This window comes from Manacus vitellinus, unplaced genomic scaffold, assembly GCF_001715985.3.
Source record: "Manacus vitellinus isolate BGI_N305 unplaced genomic scaffold, ASM171598v3 scaffold_10_pilon, whole genome shotgun sequence".
NCBI classification, from domain to species: Eukaryota; Metazoa; Chordata; class Aves; order Passeriformes; family Pipridae; genus Manacus; species Manacus vitellinus.
In genome coordinates, this window is record NW_021938838.1 from 18,626,544 (window position 1) to 18,647,732 (window position 21,189).

General features: G+C 42.3%; 1 protein-coding gene across 1 annotated transcript in view; it reads left to right on the forward strand.

The window, feature by feature from the left end:
• The first annotated feature begins 8,775 nt into the window (after positions 1-8,775).
• The window catches only part of CHST8 (carbohydrate sulfotransferase 8), a 131,653-nt gene continuing 119,239 nt past the window's right edge, over positions 8,776-21,189 (forward strand). Inside the window, exon 1 of the mRNA XM_008929253.2 lies at positions 8,776-8,974. Within this exon, the coding sequence (XP_008927501.1) occupies positions 8,866-8,974 (109 nt within the window). The 5' untranslated portion in view covers positions 8,776-8,865. The remainder of the gene's footprint in view (positions 8,975-21,189) is intronic.

Sequence of the window (21,189 nt, forward strand, 5' to 3'; positions counted from 1 at the left end):
AACACTTTTGCCCAATGGATAGGAACATATTGATCAAGTTTTTACAAACACACACACACATATATATAGGAATATCTCTCTCTCTCTAAATATATATATATAAGCAGTTCATAAAATTTTTCAGTTTTGTCATCTTTTTGTCCTTATCACAACACATCTAAAAGCTGCACAGAAAAATTAAATTATGAAGGAAAAAATCTAATTTACATTTGCTTCATACTGACATAAAGGAGGAAAGATGTTTGGGGTAATTGCTCTGGAAATCCAGCTTACTCCGGGTGCATTGTATCTTCTGAAAGAAGGCATTTTCATTTGGAATACCCAGGAAACCTATGGAAGAGACAAATGAAGCAGGACAACTGAAGAAGAGTATAACCACTGTTATATGATGGTACAGTCATCTAAAAAACCCTTTGAAAATGTGAGAGTTACTTTAAATAGAAGAGAGATTGAGGCAAGTGGAGGGGGAGGGAAGCATTTCAAATCAGGCCTTAACAAGAACCAAGTGGGCTTCTGAATAAGTAGGAACCTTTTGCTGTATTTGTATACAAGACAGTTCATTGCTTTCCACACAGTTGTTTATATGTAATATTGTACGTGGGACAACATCCCTATAAATCCTGCTGCCAGGCAGTGCCTGGGAAGGCTGGGCTGCTAATGTGTGGGATCTGCCATGCAAATTGTGTGCCTTCCCCTCTGGTGTGGAGAAAAGCTGGACAAGTCCATTATTGGCGCTGTTCACACTGTCACTGTGCAGTTCCTGTGAGATGTCAATCTGAAACAAAGTAAAAAAACTTTTTTCATTTCAAATGAAAACTACTTTAGAGATTATGGTTCAGTTTAGGAACAGGATTATAACCCCTGGAGGATCTTGGAGAGGTGTGTGTGTTGACTTGCCGAGGCCCTGCTGCAGTACTGAGGAGATTAGTAACACATGACTCCTGCTACAATTCACACCCAGAAAGATAGGAAAGAAATCTTCTTGACTTTGAAAGGATTATTTTGGTTGTTTACCGAGTGCTGTCCCTTTTGGTCTTAAATTGTAGATGAAAGTGGAAACCTGAAGTGCCTGCTTCCCATGGCAACATGTGATGGGAATGAGAGAAGCTTTAGCAGCTTTGCCAGGGGTTTTGGAATGGGGAAAAGGGGTCATACACTCTCATTCTGACTTCAGCTACAAAAAACAACGTCACAGCTGCAGCTATGCCAGAATTCAGTCTCTGGCACATTATATGGGTTTACCATACTTCGTAGCCGTGTGTGGGTCCAAAGGACAAAACTGGTGTGTGTGAGGAGTAGAACTGGACTCACTAATACCTGACAAAACAAGTTTCCACTAGAATAAGAGGAAGCCTCTAACCCCCACCTTTCCCCACTCTTTTCAGTATATGGCTTAATGTATATGTGAGCAAAAGAGGATCCTGTAATTTTCAAGATTCTCTTCGTGTCAAGAAATCCCCATTTTGCATAATCGGAGGAGTTGCTGAAAGCTGAGACGTGTAATGACACCAGTGACTGGAGAATGGAGCCCTTAATAGGCAATAAGTTCTGCCTAATTTCCTGGCACATCACAGAGGTGGTCAGCTCAGGATGGCTGGGATGCAGCAGAGGCTAATTAGGCTGCAGGGAGGAAGAGGTGTCAGCTCATCGGGCAGGTCAGCAGGTCCCACGCACCCGACTGCCAGTTCCTGCCTCTGCCTCTTCGGGAAACAGCACAAAGCAGAGCTGCACAAAGTGACACAGGGCAGGGGTGCTTGCCCTTCCTCAGTTCAAACTGCCCAGCTGGTCTGTGCATCTGGCAGCGCTGATGGGCAGCTCGGGAGATGCCCACTGGAGTCCTGGGGTGAGGGTTCCCCAGCGTCCTTCAGACTCCAACTGGTGTCAGGCTGAGCCACCCCTCTCCATTCAACTAGTTCACTTCTGATTTCCAAGGATTTTGGCATCAGGAACCTTTAACTCCACTGGTGATTTCATTGAAGCAGGTTTAATTCCTTTCCACATATAAAAGGAAAATGTGAATCCAGATCTTTTCAGGAAAGAATTTTGGGGACATTTCAGGGGCAGGACATTTTTAGCAGATTCGACTTTAAATTTCATATTTCACCCTTCTTCACAATATTTCTTTTCTGTTATTACACAGAGAAGCACATGATTATATATGAAGTTGATATGAGCCAGACAAAATGTTTTTATTTTAAATATCGTCTGGAAACAAATCTTTCCTTTCCAAATCTCAAGGAAAATCAAAGATTTTTTCCATTGAGCAAGAATACAGTGACAGAAAATCCAGCACCCAATGAACATCCGATGAATGGAAGCAGCCACGGGATTAATAGTTTTCTACTTCTTTCTATGCTAAAGAAGCTAAAGGATTTGGGGCATAATACTTGGGATTCATTTGCATTTCCTATTTCCAAAGAGAAATCGTGACAGCAACAGAATAATACGACTTCTAATATCTCCACCTCTAGTACCAGTGCTTGCTTTTGTAAAACTGCTATAAAAAGTTTTACTGGTGAATGTGAATAATGTTTACAAATCCTTTTTTCTTCTGTAAATGTTATGACAAACATGGTCTAGAAGTCAGGGGTAAAGCAGAGAGTGGACACTTGAGTGATGGGAAAACTCAGTGCCCTGTGTCTGTAAGTGCTTTGAAGCAAGGAAACACATGCTTGGCTCAGCTGCAGAGTTCACACACCTCGTCGAAGCAGCTAATGATCACTTCAGCAATAATATTCTTTTTCCTATATTCTTGTAAGAATATTATTCCCTTTTTTAAATTCAGCTAATTGCCTGGTATGACTATCACAGTTTCTGACTATAGTAGACAATCTGAGTAAAATTATCTTAATAACACATAAAGTAAGTGCTCCATTATGGTGCCCTTTCAGAATGCACAAAACAAAAGCCAGCTGAAGAAAAAACTCCCAGCTGCCAACAGTTCCCAGTGAAAAACTACCCCAGACCAGCTACAGGAGTGCTGAAATTTCAGATGGAGTTTTTACTGCTGTCAGGCAAATCTTGACTTATAAAAACATTTCCACAGTAATAAGCATCTCTCTCTGACTGGCAGTCCGAGCAGCCGATGCGTGCCCTTTGCTGGGGACAGGTCAGCAAGGACAGAGGGCACTGCTGAGACTGTGCCCGTGCAGTGCCACGTTTCTCTGCATGGAGAATCTGGACACTGGTGCCTCCCCAGAGTCCCACAGCACCAGGGAGACTTCCCAGTTTGCCTCTCATGAATGGCACAACCAGAGCAGTGGGAGTGCCCGAGCTAATCTCTGCTGCTCAGTGCCTGCTTATCCACCAGCACACAAAGTGCAAACACAGGAATCCCTGCTTTCAAAAGGCACCTACATCCTGCTGCTCCCTTTGGATACACAGCAGGCTCTGGCTTGGCTCTGAACCACCATCCTGCTATCAGCTGCAGGAATAGCAACTGAAGCTCACACAGCATGAGAAATTAGGTTGGTTTACCATGTACGTGTGAACTCGGCATTTACATTCATTCATAGGTGATTTGTAATTGTCCAATTTAGCAATCAGGAGATGTTTGCAAAGAATTTGGGTGTTCTGTTGACTTGCTGATGTGTATGGCAATAATACATAACGGTGGGGCTGGCATTAGTCTGTGTTTCTTCGTTCACTGGGAGCTGCACTGGCACCTTGCAGTGAAGCCTCAGGGAAGGAGAGTATAAAGGTGCCCTGCAGTGAGCAGGAGCTTTACAGGGTCTCTGGCCCACCTTGGTCCTTCCCTTCCCCTGGTTCCACAGAAAAAAGCCTCTTTTGCTCTCATCTAGGCACAGTGTCTTTCATCTTCAGGATAATTTAACTGAGCTGGTCACCAGCTCTCCAGCAGAAAGCATCCCAGCACCACCTGCACAGAGGGCCAGGCAGCTTGGGTTCAGCAGGGTGAGCAGCCAGCAGAGAGAAAGGAGGGGCTGTAGCTGCCTTGGGCCCCCTGTCATAGAATCATAGAACCACCTGGGTTGGAAGGGACCTCCGAGATCATCAAGTCCAACCCTTGATCCAACCCCACCGTGGTTCCCAGACCACGGCACTGATGCCACATCCAGTCCCTCTTGCTCTCTGCAGAGGACCAAGTTCTTGTTAAGCAATTGTTGGCAGTGCTGTGAAAGCTGCATATCTTGACATTGTGCTTTCCTAAGACAGCCAGTCTCAGATGTGCTACCCTCATAAAAAGCTGACCTCAGCTAGAGATCAACAGACCTTTTCCTGGGGCAACTTACCCTGCTACTTTGCTCTGCAGGGTTTTCTTTTACTTTCCTTTGATGCGTCAGTGTAGCTACTGTTAGGGAAAGATCCAGTTCTAGATGGACCAAAGGCAAGCTCCTGACTTTCTACCCAAGAATTACACCATGCCCTTAGATTTTATCTTACCAATGCCGTTCTTCACACAGACTTGTTGGCAGCAGACAAGGGAGAGAATGTCATGTCATGTCATGTCCACAAAACTCATGAGTGAACAAACAGCCATGTGCACCCCAAGTGCAGCCTGGCTGACCCACCTGATTAGGAATGAAACAACAGAGGTGTTGGTAGAAAACTGTCCCGTTGTCTTTCTTGGACTGATCCTGTATCATAACATCAGATTGCTCACAGTGAAAGTGTTTGGTCATTAGGCTTACAGGAGGTGGTTGCCAAAAAGCAGAACATACACAGCACTACTTTCAGAGCCACTCTTTTCAGAAGGTTTAAATAAATCTTTGCAGGGTCTTTCAATACTGGTTAGGAGCAGGGGGGCACTAGTTCTGCTTTTGTGTTTGTAAAGAAAAGATTTGGTGCCTGAAAATTTTGTTATAATATGCAAGTATTTGCCACAAATATTTGGGGTTTTTTTTTTCCTTGAAAGTCTTGCTTTAATGATGCAACGCCTATTCTCCTACCTGATACTGATACTTCCTCAGCTCACAATTCATAGGAGTACTGTGGTGATTAATGAATGTCTTTGAACTGGAAAGTGCTATCTGAGTGCTAATTACTATCCATGCATACTCATACTTCTGCTGCTTTCAAGTGCAGAACATTCGCATACCACGGTAATGGGAAAGCTTAGGAAAACAGATATTGATACCTAGGAGTTTTATCCACCATAGAAATGTATAAAGGAAGAATAATTTAAAAGTTAGAAGTTTCAATTCATTATTGCATGTTCTAATGAACTGCTCTCCATCTGTTTAATAGGTTCAGGGCAGCTGAAAATGGATTTTAGATTGGAAGCTGCTTGCAGCCTTATCTGCTTGCACTCTCAGTAATGCTAAGTATTATAAAAATATGTTATTGCCCATTGTGAGGAGCACAGTCAAAGTATGCGACCTCAAATGCAAAGTGCAAGTTGAAGGGTATGGATTCATCCAAATGCTGCCTCCCAGATGCCAGGACTCTGCATGGATCAATCCAAGGCTCCCACATAAAGCATCTCTCTCCCTCACATGCCTGAGGAAGTATTGCCTGAAGAAACTGTTAGCTCAAGCTGCACTTGAGTTTTTTTGTAGGGATTTTTCTCTCATCCACATTTAAAATGATGGGATTTGAGTGTAAATGATATTTTCAGATGTTTCCTTAATGAGGATACTTTGTTCACATTTATCAGTCAGTGCTAACTGCTTTCAGAGTTCCTCTGCTCCTGTAACTCAACGACCAGCCTGGGAGGGCTCGGGAAGCACATGCTCAGCATCTCAAACCAGCCACTGCCATTCACCCACTTTGCTCTCCAAGGACATGTTAATTAAAGTCAACTGATTGAAAAATAATTACAGGAGAATAGGGAAGGGGAAAGCTTAGACCCATAATTTAAAGATCTCTGATGTTTGAGTTCTGTTGAGAGGTAGTAATTTTGTTGAGAGGGAAGAGGTTCTCTTTCTTTTTCCTTCTCAGGCTCCTTCTGCGTTCACTGCTTGCAGAGGCATGTAATGACTACAGGCAACAATGTGTGGCCTTTTCTTCCTTCAAATATATGCTTTCATCTAGCTTTCATTACTGTTGTATCTTGAGGTGACCTGAAGAGGCTGTAATGTCTAACCTAAAAGGCTGTGAGTTCCTGGACACAGTTGTCCTATAGGATGTGGAATAATGTAAACACTCTAACTGTTAAAAACTGCTACTGTAGCATTTCTGGCACTAATTAAAAACTGGCTAGGGATATTCTTTCTTGATGCTGCCTCTACTTCAAACAAAACCATTTCAACAAATCAAATCCAGGGCACATGGTTTCACATTTTAAGCTAATAATAATAATTGTTTTAGAAACGCGTATTTGCTCAAGGGTATAATTCCTTAAAAAATAACCTGAAAACTCAGCATTAAGCAAATATAAACCCCTTGTTGTTTGGGAGTGGATGTTTTTTCAGCTACTCTCTCTCAAATGAGGATTATGTGTTTCTCACCCACTCTCTGTCCCAGGAGCTGCCAGGACATTCCCAGCAGAGAAGGGCAGAGCTGCCAATGCCTGCCTAGGGTTGGGACAGCCTTCAGCTGTCTGGGGCATCACAGCCTTTCTGTAAACTTGGGCAAGACACCTCCCTCATGCCTGTCCTGTGAAACTGTGGTCGTAGCATCCTCCTGCCCAGGGGCATGCAGAGACCATGAATAGATGACCAAAAGGAAAACCTTTATGTTGGGAAGTCAAATGCAATTTTTAGAAAGCTCTAACTGGACAGATTTACGAAATGATAGTGTGATTTTGGTCTTGTACCAGCCTTGCTGCAGTTGGATTCTGTTCAAAGTACCCATTTATCCAAATCACTGCCTATGTAGCCAAACACAGTAGTGAACCAGAGAAGGGGGGAGTCCTGTTCCCTGATTGTTTCCTTATAACACCAGTGTTTGGAATGGTAACACAGGTGCTTTGAAGGCTACTCTGACTCCCCTAGGGCTTTAGAGTTGCACTTGACATTTAAAAATAACTATATGTAATAAATACATGTTCCACATGTCTATCCATACTACATACACATGCACACAACAGGCACAGATGGACCTGCACAAGGACTTAGAACAATTTGGCTTTGCTAGTGCTGAAAAACTTAGTGACATTTTCTTTTAGTTTTACTTTCAAAGGTGCAAGAAAGGTTTAAGGTGAAAAAATAGTAAAAATAGAGTTAGTATCTGCCATAATTTTAATAGAAAATAAAGCTGACTTTGCCTATGTATAGAGAGAATGCTCTGCATTCATTTGAGATACAAGCATCCACTGGTGTTCCTGGCCTGGAGCTCTGGCTGCTTTACACACTGAATAAATGTAGTTGCCATTAAATAACCTTAATAACCTTATCAGTCAGAGTCACAGCAATCTTTGGTGCATTTTAGAAATTTAGAATGCCAGTACGCTGCAGAAGATTAAAAACCTGCAATGCAAGCCATGAAAAGCAAACAAGTTGCCCCAAAACCAAATAGTCCAGGCCCGTTTAGGACAAATCTTTAAGACTTTTCCTGACATAACTGCTTTGAATCATCACCTCTCCACAACCCATCCTCCCTGCAAACCAATGTTACACAGTCTTACCATACTTAAAACACCCTTTGTAAACAAAGACCACCTTCAAAAACTTTCCTTTAGATCAGGTCCCATTTGCAATAAGAAATACGAGGAAAGCAAAGTGATCACCCCCTGCCACCTGCTGCTGAGCTGCAGCTGAGCCCCTGTGGTCAAGAATTTGCTGGTAAAAAATCCTGTTACATTTTGGGACCCAGTTCCACTGCCTGTGCTCTGATGCACCTTTCACTGTGTTACTAAAAAAACACAGGATTGGCATAGCTGTGTGGCAAAAGCATTTATTTTAATTAATAAAGCCATGTGGCACTGGTAGCAATTGTCATCTTTGGTTCTCATTCTTTCACTACTTAGTATCATACCAGAACAGACTGGGTTCCAGCAGGACTATTCATGGGCTTAAAGCCTCAGGGCTGTGCTCAGCGAGGGGTTTAGAAAGACACACGGGGTGCCCATCTGGGAGCAGGGCTGCTGCTGTTCCTCTGGGACTGCTCCTGACAGCACAGTGGGAGCCAGCAGGGAGGATCTGCAGAACCGAGCCCGGGGACTCGCCGGGCACTGCCAGGGGAGAGAGGCAGCCGCGCCCGTGGCTCCTGCACAGGCAGCCCTCCTGTGCCCACGCTCTTTCCTCATGTTTCCTGCCAGCCAGTAAAAGGAGGTGCAAGCCCTGTGACCAGGATTTCCCTTGGAAATCCGTAGGGCTGCTGAGCTTTTCCAATGGGTGACCTGCGGTGCACCGTTTGGGTGCAGCTGGTTTTATTTTTTATCACAGGTGAAACAGGCAGCTGCCAGTTGTTCATCCCTCTCTCCATGTTTGGCGTGCAAGGTGCAGCTTTTGGGATCATTTCTTGCACATTATCGCACTTTATGGTTTTCATATTGTTTAATTGGTGAAAAATAAAAATAAAAAGTGACACATGCTTCATTTGGAGGAAGCAGTCTACTAAGAGGGCTTTCTCTACAAATTTTGCAGCCATGGCATGATCATTTTTCCCAAAATGTGCTTTTTAACTATATACTACGTTGTCTTTTCAACATGTTAAAAGCAGGGACATATAATTAAAGACAAACTGATGAGGCAGAAACAGACTGGATGACTGTAATTAATTGTACAAAAGAAATACTAAAGAAATTAGTTATTTACTCTAAACAAGAACTTAAATCTACTAATCTGCACTGAAAAAATAAGTACTCTATATGTTAAGTTTAAGGGGTTTGGTTTTTTTATTTCTTGCAGCTGTATTACACCAGACTTCCAGATGAGAGGACGAGACTATGAGTGAAGAGTGCCCTGGAGATCGAATGTACTTCTTTTCCTGCCTCAGAACTGGATTGATCTGAGAACAGTAATTATGAGGCTGACCTGTATGTTCTCCTTCATCTTGCTGTTTGGAGCAGTTGGACTCGTTGTCTTCATTCACCTGCAGGATCCAGAAGAAATAGTTCATCAACAGACACCAGGTTAGGATTCCTATTTCTATTTGAATCACCTGCCCTTTCGTGTTCAGTATTTTGTACTTTTACCCTTAGCATGTTTTACATATTTCACAGAGATTGCCTCAAAAAAGGTATGTAATTCTTAATGAAGGCTATCTTGAAAGTAATTATCAATTTCTTAAAAAAAAAAAAAAAATTGCTGGAAAAACTGTTCCAAGAACCAATTAACTGATTGATTATACAGGGATCTTTGCCAAGGTGCAGAGGGTCCAGCTGGATGGAGTTAAGTTTCTGCTAAACTTGAGACCAACTTCTGCTACCAACTATACCACAATAAATATGAAAGTGAGAGATTTCACCAAAAGTTCTGTTCCTGTAAATGCACCCCTCTGGATCGACCTTTGCCTGCATATGGTATTCAATGTGTCATGAGATGCAAAATAAGAGATGCACAAATGAGTCACACGAGAAACATAAAATGCTTTGGGATGCATTTATTCAATTTGCTTAACTTCAATTAAACGCCATAACTATCATTCATGTGCCATCTTCCTGCATGACTCACTTGAAGCTGTGCAAAGCCACAGAGACCACAGCAATGGGAGAAACAGAAAACTGTGGGCTGAAATAGTAGTTTTCTTTCAAAGGAGGGGCACACAAGAAGTATGAAAGGGCACAAGATCTCTTGATTTACTTACAGTCCCCTTTTTTTCTGACTAAGGCTGTAGTGAAGGCTGGTTTAGAGCCTTGACAAATGCCAGTGCAGTCACTCTAGTTCAGAATAATGCCACTGTGTGTTGGGGGTCAGTTCCTGTGCTTGCTCTTACATGCACTGAAATTGTCCTTTGAATTAACGAGTGCTTTATAAAAAGTCCATTCATTTGACACCTTCATCAGATGACCAACACAACTGTGTATATTTAAAAGTATTACTAACATTTTTGAAGGAGCTGAACCATAACACAGAGAACTCTTAAATAATTACATTAATTTCTGTGTCCAGGTTTATTAAGTGCTTATTTCCATGTCACTAAACAATCTGTACTTTAATATGTTTATTATTTAGTCCAACTGCACACCAATTTTGAAAGCAGCCACTCAGCTGAAACTATAGAAATAATGAATCTTCAGTGTTGTGCAAAGCAGAGGATTAACTAGTCCCTTCAGTGCTTTTGCAATTTATTTTTGTATGCTTAGATGCAAAAGAGCTTACAGACTAAAACCAGGAGTACTGGCCATATTTGACCGAAACTGGCCAGTAGTTTGGGGTTAGGGGAAAGCTGTATGGGCAGCCAATGCAGGCAGTACTCTAATGCATCTAAGAATGTGTAACTTTACATGGAAAAGTTAATTCTTTTCTCCTGAAAGAGAAGGATTTTCTAGTGTTGTTTCAAAACCAGTGCAATTTCTGTTCCATTTCTTTCATTATCGGTCCCTCATCTTGACCTGCGGTACCTCTGTTCTCTGCCACAAACCTCTTGAATGCCAATTGCTGATTGGAGTACACTGTGAAGTGATTTTTGAGGGCATATAACTGGAGAAGGGGGCACCCAAGCACATTTAAATAAAAGCAAGCTCGAACAGAGCTCCTACCCCCGACAGGGGAACTCACTCTGCAACGCACTCGATTGCTGTGGACACCTAAAACATCCCGGCGACGCTGTTCCTGCCAAAGGTGTGGAATCAATTCCTCGAGTCTCACATTCAATTACTATTTATGTTAATAGGAACCAGGCTGTACCCTTGAGTAAAAGGTGCTCAATACAATTACTCTGATTTCTGTTTGGCTGATTTTCATGTGCGTTAAGTGCTTTCAACTCCCAGCGGACTCAGAGACTACTCACATCCCCTGCTTTTGAAAATGATACCAGTTATCACTAAACACATTAGGTGGCTTAAAGGACACGGGGAAAAAATATCCCTTCATTTCATTATAAAGAGACCTAGGCATATTTAATTTCTAGACAGTCTCCTGTGAAAAGCTGTCAATCACAGATGACATTTTTGGCATGCTGAGAAGGATCCTTCACTTCCTCTGTTCAGAGTGTTCCTCCTTAAAGGGGCCTGGTTCTAATGGAGATGGGATATTGCTATAATTTGCTTGCCTGATTGCTCTCTCAATAGAATTGAACAAATGCATGTGTCATTAAGCTACTTAGGACAACAGATTCTGCATGGAAAAGCTTTACTGGATTAGCCTTTGCTGTTGTATTTCCTGTGTAGTAAAACACATTTGCCAGACCCTGGAATCTCATCAGCAGGGCTGGAGACAGGTCCCTATCATTTATTTCCCACTGAAAAGCAGCGTAGGAGAACTTTGCATTGTCCAAAAGGACATTTTTCATTGTTAGTACGTTCAGTCACCTTTAATTTGAGATAGTACAACTTATGAAACAAGACTAAAAAATACTTTGGTACTTTGGTTTTATCTGTCTGTTCTGGAAATTGTTCCTGATTGTTTTAGTCGTAGCAAGCATGAGGGTGAGACCTTGATGTACTACTTAAACCAGTATAAAATCCACGGTCATAAAACTTTAAGTAATGCTTATGTTACTTTCACTGAGCAAAGTACTCCTGACAGTAGCTGTTTGTGTTGATTTGTTACTATTCATTTATTCTTTCCCTGTGCTTCACATTGCTACCTAATTGTGATGCTGTACTGAGGAAGCAATATCAAAGTAATTTTCCACAACATTAGTTACAATTTTCTTCTGATCTTTCAAGTGAAAAAATCCCATCCTGTTGGCTTCTGTGAGCATATAAACCTTGATTACATTTATCTGTTGGAAACCAATGCTTAGGAAGTACATGTGCCCGGGATAGTGGATGTAGAGCCTTTTTTGCTGATTGACAAACATGCTGTCTGTGTAGTTTTATTTATATAACACACATCACTCTGAGCAGACGTATTTAAGACAGACAGCCATTTAGGGTGGGCAAAACAGATTTCCCAAGCCAATATATTAAATTCAGTAGATATTCCTGTGGTCATTAAAGAGACAATAGCTTCACTTATGACAGTTGTTTTCTTGGCATCTATGAAGAGTGCTCTTACCAGGGAGAAGGAGGATAAAACAGGGGTGTGAACTGAGAAGTGGTATGAGTGATAGTCATACACAGCACAGAAATGCAATGTTATTTTAACAATTCTCCCTGTATAGCTATATACCCCCTGCACACACATCAGAGCAATCCCAGGCACAAACACAGGCAGGGCAGGGAGAGGACTGAGAGCAGAGAAGGACTTAGGGGTGTTGGTGGATGAGAAGTTCGATGTGACCTGGCCATGGCTCACCCATGTCCTGGGCTGCACCAAGAGCAGTGTGGGCAGCAGGGGAGGGGGGTTCTGCCCCTCTGCCCTGCTCAGGTGAGACCCCACCTGCAGAGCTGCCCCAGCTCTGGGGCACCAGCACAAGAAGGACATGGAGCTGCTGGAGCAAGTCCAGAGCAGGCCATGAAGGCTCTGAGAGCTGGAGCTCCGGAGACAGGCTGGGGGAGCCAGGGCTGTTTAGCCTGGAGAAGGCTCAGGGGAGACTCTGGAGCCCTTTCCAGTGCCTGAAGGAGATCCAAGAGAACTGGAGGGGGGACTTTTTACAAGGGCCTGGAGTGAAGAAGGAAACTGAAAGAGGGTGGATTTGGATCAGATACAAGGAAAAAATTCTTCCCCGTGAGGGTGGTGAGGCCTTGGCAGAGGTTATCCAGAGAAGCTGTGGATGATCCTTCCCTGGAAGTGTCCAAGGCAAGGGTTGAGCAGCCTGAACTAGTGGAAAGTGTCCCTGCCCATGGCAGGGGGTGGAACAAAATGAGCTTCAAGGTTCCTTCCAACCCAAATCATTCTCTGACTCTATGATTTTATGACATAAAACTTGGTTTCTGTTGTAATCATACCTTTATTCTTAAACAGACACAGGAAAGGAATTGTTATGAGTAAGTCAAGCACATTTGCACATGGTGCACAAGAAAAATTTAATACATATATCCCCATCCTAATGCTAATGACCCTTGAATGCATGACTCTTTTGTCTGTGACAGATTATTAAACTGTCACACCAGGGACACAGTATCTGCAATACCTACAGCTGTACTACAGACTGTGTGCTCTATGGACTTTAGTCAGAAGAGGTGGGATATTCTGAAATGGTATAGACTTTTCTAATAGGAGATTTTGCCACATAAAAACTAGGGGAAGTATTAATATTCCTCTACATCTACATTCTTGTAGCAGATTTCTCTACATGGTGAAAAAGTCTGTGAGAAAAAAATGTTATCGCATTTTTGCCACATGGGTATTGAATTCACAAACCTGTAAGAGATTTCAGCTAGAACTTTTAAGATGAATATATATGGTCACATGCTCCTCTGGGAGCTGATAAAAGGTGGAAAATACATCTCAAAGGATCCATGTTGTGAAAGCTCCAAAAGGGTGAAAACAGGGAGTAGAATGGAAATGGCTTTGCACTCTGACTGTATCAGAATTTGAAAGTCAAATATGAATATAACCAAGCCTGAGACTCATCTGACTGAGATTCTGCAGTGATTGCTGTCCTTACCTCTTCGACCAGTTTTTAACATTATTCTGTCATCCTCTTTATTTTCTGCTTTACAAAGGGTGGGATGGGGAGAAGGGAGGAAGGAGAGACTGCAGATGCTCTTGTCCCTGATGGCACAAGGGAGCTACAGGGAATATTACAGTAGCCTAAGAGCAAATACCAATACTCTAACTGTGCTGAAAGCTTCTTATTCAGAGCACACACACCTTGTTACTCACAAATTACACTCCTATGCACATCTCAGTGCTCACTGTACATTTCCATAATACTGTCCCAGTGCACAGTGTACCTACCACTTGTTTGTCAGACTGGAAACTTTTTATAAATACAATTGAAAATGAACTAGCATTGATACATAATTTCAGAACTAATTTTCCTGCAATTTACAAGTTCCCGTTCTTTATAAGCTATTTAATCTGCTTCTCAACTGACAGAATGAGCAGAGATCATGAGCAAAGAATCTGGTGACTGTAGCAGAGGTGAGTGGGCTCTCTGATGTTCTTCTGAAGCAGAAGCAGCATCTGTTATGTGTGTAAAAGTAATTCCACCAACTCAAGAGTGGATGAACCTTGTGCAGTGTCACATCCTCGGAGTCTTCTGCAGCTGAACTTCCCCAAACAAAGCACTTCCCTACAGACTGGTTCCCAATGGATAGTCAGTTCTTGGGATGATAAAAAGAGATCTGTTTCCTTGTCTGCTGAGGCAAGGCACTTATTAGGGAAATGTGGTCTTACGAGCATGATACTCCCTTTTGTGCTGCTTGAAATGGTTGTGGTTTAGATTGTGAATATGAACTTGGTTATTTTTCACACTGGAAAGAAGTGCTGGCAATGACTTCATCATCCTGCTGCTATAGGGGATCAAACACTGGCCAGATGATTTCAAAGAAACCCTACATCACACTGCCAGTGCAAACCTGTTCAAAAGAAACGTAGTCTAGTGCTGAAAGCAATCACAAATAAGCTGTTTTATCACAAGCAATAAACAGAGATTGTCTCCTACAACACTTTCTCCCTGCTTTCATGACTATGCCATATCCTTGGCAGTCTTATGAAAAATGCAACATTCATTTATTACATGGTCTTGAGAAAGGGCCACTTTTTTTTTCTTTTATTTTCTTTTTTTTTCACAGTTTCTGTTGACATACTTTAGCCCAAACCCCAGTAAAGCAAATACAGCTCTTATGCTATAGCATGGCAGACCAGCCTTTATTTGACCAGTGTTTCCTGTCAACCATCAGCAGCAAGTGCTTCACAGGAGTCAGAGCACTTAGGTGTTAAGGCTGGGGATTTGGGACCCAAAGCTATTTAGGTTTGCCCTTGTCTTGCCCTACTGCTCATAGATTGTGCTGTATTGTGTTGTATCAGGCAATTCACCCACTAAATGTTTCCATTTCCTGTTCAAGGTCCCTAAGGACTGCTAGATCCCACAACCAAAATGCAAGACCAAACCATATTAACTATGACATTATTACCAAATCCAGTGCATTACCAGCAGCAGTTATAATCCTACTGCAGTGGTGCACACACACATCAGATGATGAACCACATCCACTGCCCATTTATTTGATGGCATAAAGACCATGTCACCCAATCCCAGATGTATTTATCAGCGTAAAACCAGAGTGATGTAGTGCTAAATCACTCCTGTAGTGCAGCTTTCACCTCCACAATTTCCCTATCCTCTCTGTGAACATTTCTTCTCTGATACTGACTGGTAAAAAAAAAAAAATAAAAAGGTTTGATATTTCCTTTAAAGCCTACCCTTAAAAACTGTCAGAGGTTGACACTTCTTTGTTGTGTCTGGCAAAATAAAAAGTGACCTGCCATCTCAGAGCTGCATTCATTTATGGTGCTTGGCAACATATCACAGGCAAAACTCAACTGCACTGTGATATGCCAGAGTGGCAGCTTTATGAAAGTATATTCCCAGGGAATGAGCCTGGATGCTTCTCCAATTCCCCTGGAAATTTGCAGAGGCATTACAGAAATGTGCAAAAGTTGATCAGCAGACTTTCCTTTCACCTCAAAACATTTATTCTAAATACATTGAATTTTTAATACAAAATTTGTCAGCACCAGAAAGCCCTTCCATGTGTCAGCTGTCGTTCAGTTTGTGTGATTTTTAAAACATGATAACACATTGAGAAGCTTAGGTCAGTTTAAAATAAATACTTTCTGGATTTTCTGCAGTTTATGCAATTTTAAATGCATTTTATACTATATGTTTCCATTTCTGAAAGTTATTAATGTTCCCCTAAAAGCTTATCCAAAACTTCCTCTCTCCAGCAATATCATCCTTTTTCATTTAGTAAACATTAATTTTCCTTTCATGATTCTAGTGGAGCTTGAAATTAAAGGTGGCTTTCTTCTCTATTATGGCTTTCTTTGAGTATCAGCATCAAAACTGCCAGTTTAGTGCTTTAGAACCAGTCAAGAGAACACAAAAAGCCAAATAACTGATCTTGGGTAGGCCCTATACAAGAACAACTTCTTATGGGCATCTTTATCCAGACAAATAACCTATCTGTTTTTGAAAGTAAATGACTGGTTTTGGATCTGTAACCACTTGACATCCACTGGGTGGTTAACTGATTTTAGTCTTATTCTGTACAGGACCTCTCTTACAAGACACTAACTCGTAGCATTAGTGCAGAAAAGCATTTCACTATCAGTTGAGTGTCTTGACTGCTCTGCTCTGGTGCCTGAAGGGCTCTGCTGCCCAAGGGACAAAATATTCTGCATCTTGTGAAATTAAGTCCCATCTTTGTCCCTTTTTTGGTCTCAGCCACTTCACAAGATCTATGTGGTGATTAAGGGGCAAAATGCTCCAGGCAGGCCCTTCCTCCACTGCCCCTCCTGCACATCAGGGCTGTTCAGACATGCTCTGTCCCTCTTTTTTTTCAGAATTACTGTCCATACCTACAGGACTGGAGTCTTTTGGGGCTTCCATTCCTGTGTTTGATTGGAAACCACACATCTTCTCATTCAGCTCTTTACAGGGACTATATGTCTGATGTTTTGCTCTTTGTGGCACATTAGCCAAGAGATCCCTGTTTACAGACTTCAGGTATCCCTAAATGATGAAAGGGAAACCCACTGTGCCACCTGGGTGTGCACACACACAGAGTTACACGGGCCTGGAGGAAATCAGGGACATCCTCCCTTATGGAGCAGTGGGACCCAAACAGCCTCGGGAGGGAAAAAAGGCAGGGTGTGACCAAAATTCCTCATCCCTGGAGAAAGCATCTGTGCTCCTTTCCTATTCCAATTCATTAACCTTGCTCCTGCCATTTGGCATCATGATGGGCAGTGCTGAGCTTCCTGTGATGATGGCACAGTTGATGCACAGGGCAAACAAAGGTATATTGGCTTCAGAATTACTTTAGGCTTGAATTCAAGGGAATCTTTGGATGGCCTGGACCCACTGCAGTCAGAGTGGCTGACATGGAAGCAGAGGAGACACATGAGTACTCATTCTTGTGGCCAGGAGGACAGAAAGCAAAGCCTAAACAGAGGAAACTGGTCATTTGCCCAGTGACTACTTGAGAGGGGTGGGAGGGCAGACTCCTCAGGCTGTAGATAGCATACAAGGGCCAGGACCCTACATACCAGTTTTCAGCTTGTTGCATTTTTTTTTTCTTGTTTGACTTGACGTTGTTTGTTAATAAAGTCCTGCACAACTTAATACCCATAAGTCAAGCCACAGGAGAAATTACAGACAGCAATCACTGCTGCTCTGTGTGAACTGAATGCAGCTTTAATTGGGCCTTCCTAATTGTGCATGCAGCTGCTCAGGAAAACATGATGATGCTTATCTCATACAGGAAAACAAACTCCTCTCACTACTCCACTGTAAACAAATGAGAAGGTGTGTGTTCACATAGTTACAAAAGTAAATGTATCCACCTGCAGGCAGGTACCACGAATTTTAGGCCACGTGTTCCATTCTGTACTCCTTGAGACTTTAATGGAATTCACTGTAATTGTTTAAAACTCATCCTAAAGACTGTGTTGAGAACTTAGGCATATACCATTCATATGCCCAAAGCAAACACCAGCACCTCAGCCACCAAGTTCACTTGGATACTGTGAACAGCCCAGACTAACAGTGGAAACCAATCATCTGTTTTTCCATAAGCTGCTAAATTGAAACCTGACCCCCCCCACACTTCATTTAGCTCAAGAGATGTTATTACCTTGTAAACAGGAGGCATCCTTAAGGCTCTACCTGCTTAAAATTCCAGTTATTCTGCATTTATGGGCTGCTCTTTCTCATACTCTTGAAGGGAATTAAGTTTCTCAAGAACGTACCAAGTCAGTTCTTGTTTAACACGTGTACATTGATGATGTGTTCAGTGCTGCATGTGAAACCAGCCACCTCCCTGCCTGGTCCAGTGGCATATTCCAGCAATACCTGCAAAATGCTTCTTGGCATAATTTATATTTTGTAGGAGAAAACCAAAATGAACAGCCCTTAGCAAATCAATATAACAACAGTGTCAGAAACAAAAGTGTATAATTTCTCCCATATCTCTCCCACATAAATTGGGGAGAAACATAAGGAAAGGATATGTGCAGTAGCAGAATGGTGGGAAAGGAGGACTGAGAAACATCAGCTGAGATAACTTCCTTTTCTCTTCTTCACATTTGAAGTTATCTAATGAATGGAGCTTTGTGGGGCTTTTGTAGGAAAACATCCAGGGAGACTAGTTGTGCTTGATACTTTAACTTTTTTTTTAAGACAAATTAAAAAAAAAAAAAAGAAAATGAAAATGGTTAATTAAGTTAGAATGTAAGAGAAAATTTACTGCAGTTTTATAATGCACGTTAATGGGCAATGGACCCAGAATCAGTATGACTGAAGTTCCCAGGGGTGCTACAATGGAGACAAGGGAAGTAGTAAGGAAAATGTATATTTACTACAGTTAATTTACAGTAGTTAACAAACTTAAAGACAACACCTGGAATTTTTAAAAGCACCACATATTCCTAATGAACAATAATGATCTAATTATATTATACTTCCATAGACAAATCTTTGAGACATAACACGTTCTTAATGTCTACACATTTGCACACCGTATCTTTCCTCTTGCTTATTTCCAGAGATCAAATTATATATTCAGTATATTCTGATTGTTCTCTGCCTTTTCCTCTGAAGGCACTGGCTTCACTTCTTAATTGCGACCCAGTGGAGATAAGTTCACCACAACATAATTTAATGAACTATGGAAGAGCTACCTCTTTCTGCATGAAGTATCAAGCTGCATGTCAGAGTAAGAGTATCTCCTAGGTGATGTTTCACTAGACAATAATTAACTAAGACATTTCCTAAAATAATACCACCCACGCACAAACGCAGCCCTTCCCCCACAGAACTGGACAACACACAAAGCAAGTTAATAAGCCGAGGACACAGTTCCTAAAAGAAGTTCAGTCACATAATTTCTTCCCTCCATGAAATCACACATTAGAAATCGGAAACCTACAGTACAGAGAGGTGAATTTTCCACTTTTCCCCCTTCAAAGGCTGAATTGTACTTGGTTTACCCTCCCCATCAGTTGGGTGTGCCATCACCACGGTCCCCTCCGAGTGTGGGGACTTTCCTTTTTGCCCTGAATGGTTCTGAGCAGATCAGCAGCAGCACTCTGAGCACACACAGCTGTCAGATCAGCACCTCCTGACCCCTGCACTTTGAGCCCTTGGGAAGAGATTTCTGCAGCATCAGCCTTGCTGTATTTTTTGGTTATTTATATTTTTGGGTAGGGGAAAGAAACTCGGGCTTTTAAACATCCCACGTGAGGTGGCCTGGGGAGATCAGTGTCCCACTGAGCTGCCTGCAGTCTCCCTCCCAGGGACATGGCACACAACATCCTACCTGCTTCCTCACCTCCCTCATCCACATCTGCTGCTTCCAGACCAGTCCCTACCTTGGGTAGCCAAGGCATCCTCCTCTCCCTTGATCTTTGTGTATTTTTGTTGCAGTTTAATGTTAATTAGATTTCAAATTCCTCGAATTAGGGAATGAGAGTCAAATGCTGGCTCCTGCTGAGTTCAGGAGGGGGGTATTTACAGGCATTTTTACAGCATTCAGCCACTTTGATCACAGCTCCACACCACCACTAACAGTCAGTCATGTGATTAAAATAAAAGATGTTTCACAAAGAACTGCTGAAACAGCATTTCAAGAATTCTGATTATTATAATACTCATTAATTAAATCTTTCTGTTCTTTTGGCAGCCAAACACTGATGCTGTTAAAGCAATTAAAATGAAGGGCTAATTATTAATATTCCAAGAGAAACCCTGTTTGCTATAACAGCAGCTCCAATTAGCAAGGCAAACCTTCTTCTTGTAGTCATTTAGGGGAATCAGAAGCAAGCACAGCAACACTGGTCTTGATAGTGGCAAAGTATTTACCATCTCCTTCTCCAGGGAGAAGGTGCTGGAGTTAGAGGCTGGGAAAAGGCAATTCTGCTTTCTGGCTGTGACTTTGGTCCTTAAACAAAGCATTTATTAGACCTGTTGTAGGACTTGATGATCTCAGATCTTGATGATCTTGATGATCTTTCCAACCTGGCTGATTCTATGATTCTATGTAATGATTGTGTTTTCATAGCCCAGTTGCATGAATCTGTCTTCATTTCTTTTGTTTAGCAAGCTGAACGATTCTCTGTCAGGAATTTCACAAAACAGAGCTGCATTTGGGTTGCTGTGTCCATTCTTCTCCACAGCTACATCTCAGCTGTGGGCCACCTGGAAAATGGGAACACAGGTGCAAGTGGCCAAGCAGGTTTTTTAGACACGGGATGGGACAATCCACAAGTTGTTTCTTTGCTAATGTGCCCATCGTGAGGAGGAGAAAAATTGTATAGACTAATAAATACAGACTTCACAGTCAAAGCAAACTGCTGCTCAATGGCAGACTGCAGTGCTGGGGTAGGAGTGACCATCAGGTCCTGTTAGAGTCGCTGCCACAGACAGAAATCAGTGTCCCACAGTGAGCTGAACAGCTTCCAGCTGCTGCAGCCCAGCCCAGTGCTCCCACTGCCGTGGTGGGTTGTGTTTTGCCCTGGGCAGCACACACGACATCGTGACGTAAGGCCAGTGACAGCCTGTCCAGCCAAAGCCAGACCCAGTGGCTCAGAGCCACCGAGGAGGGGTGGCCAAGTCAGGCAGAAAATGGGTATGCAAAATATATAGGAACCACTCTACACTACATTTTCAAGCACATGGATTGCTTTTAAAGTAGCTAAAAGGTGCAAAGGAAGAGAAGCAAAGTGAGCTTACATCTAGCAAACCTCAATATAAGAGGTCCATATGTCCACAGAATAACTTTACTGGCTCACAGACTTAATGAATGTTGAAGCTACAGCTTCAGGGTATAATTACAGAAATGCATTTAAAGCTATGTATTTGGTTGGAACTATAAATCAGATATGCTCTCTGCAGAAGGAGATCGAAGTAAAACACATGTAAGGAGTGCTCCATGGCAGATACAAATAACCACACAGCTGAAAAGTTGCATTTTCTCACTGGGCTAGTGCAGGAGCACAGTCAGCAGTAAATATGCCTGCACTTAATGGCCCTTTTTGCAGCCTCTCAGCTTTATGGGGAAAAAAACCAGCCCCACGTTTTTTCAGAAGCCACATTTGTTTTGTTACTGTTCAGAGAACTTTTGAGGAT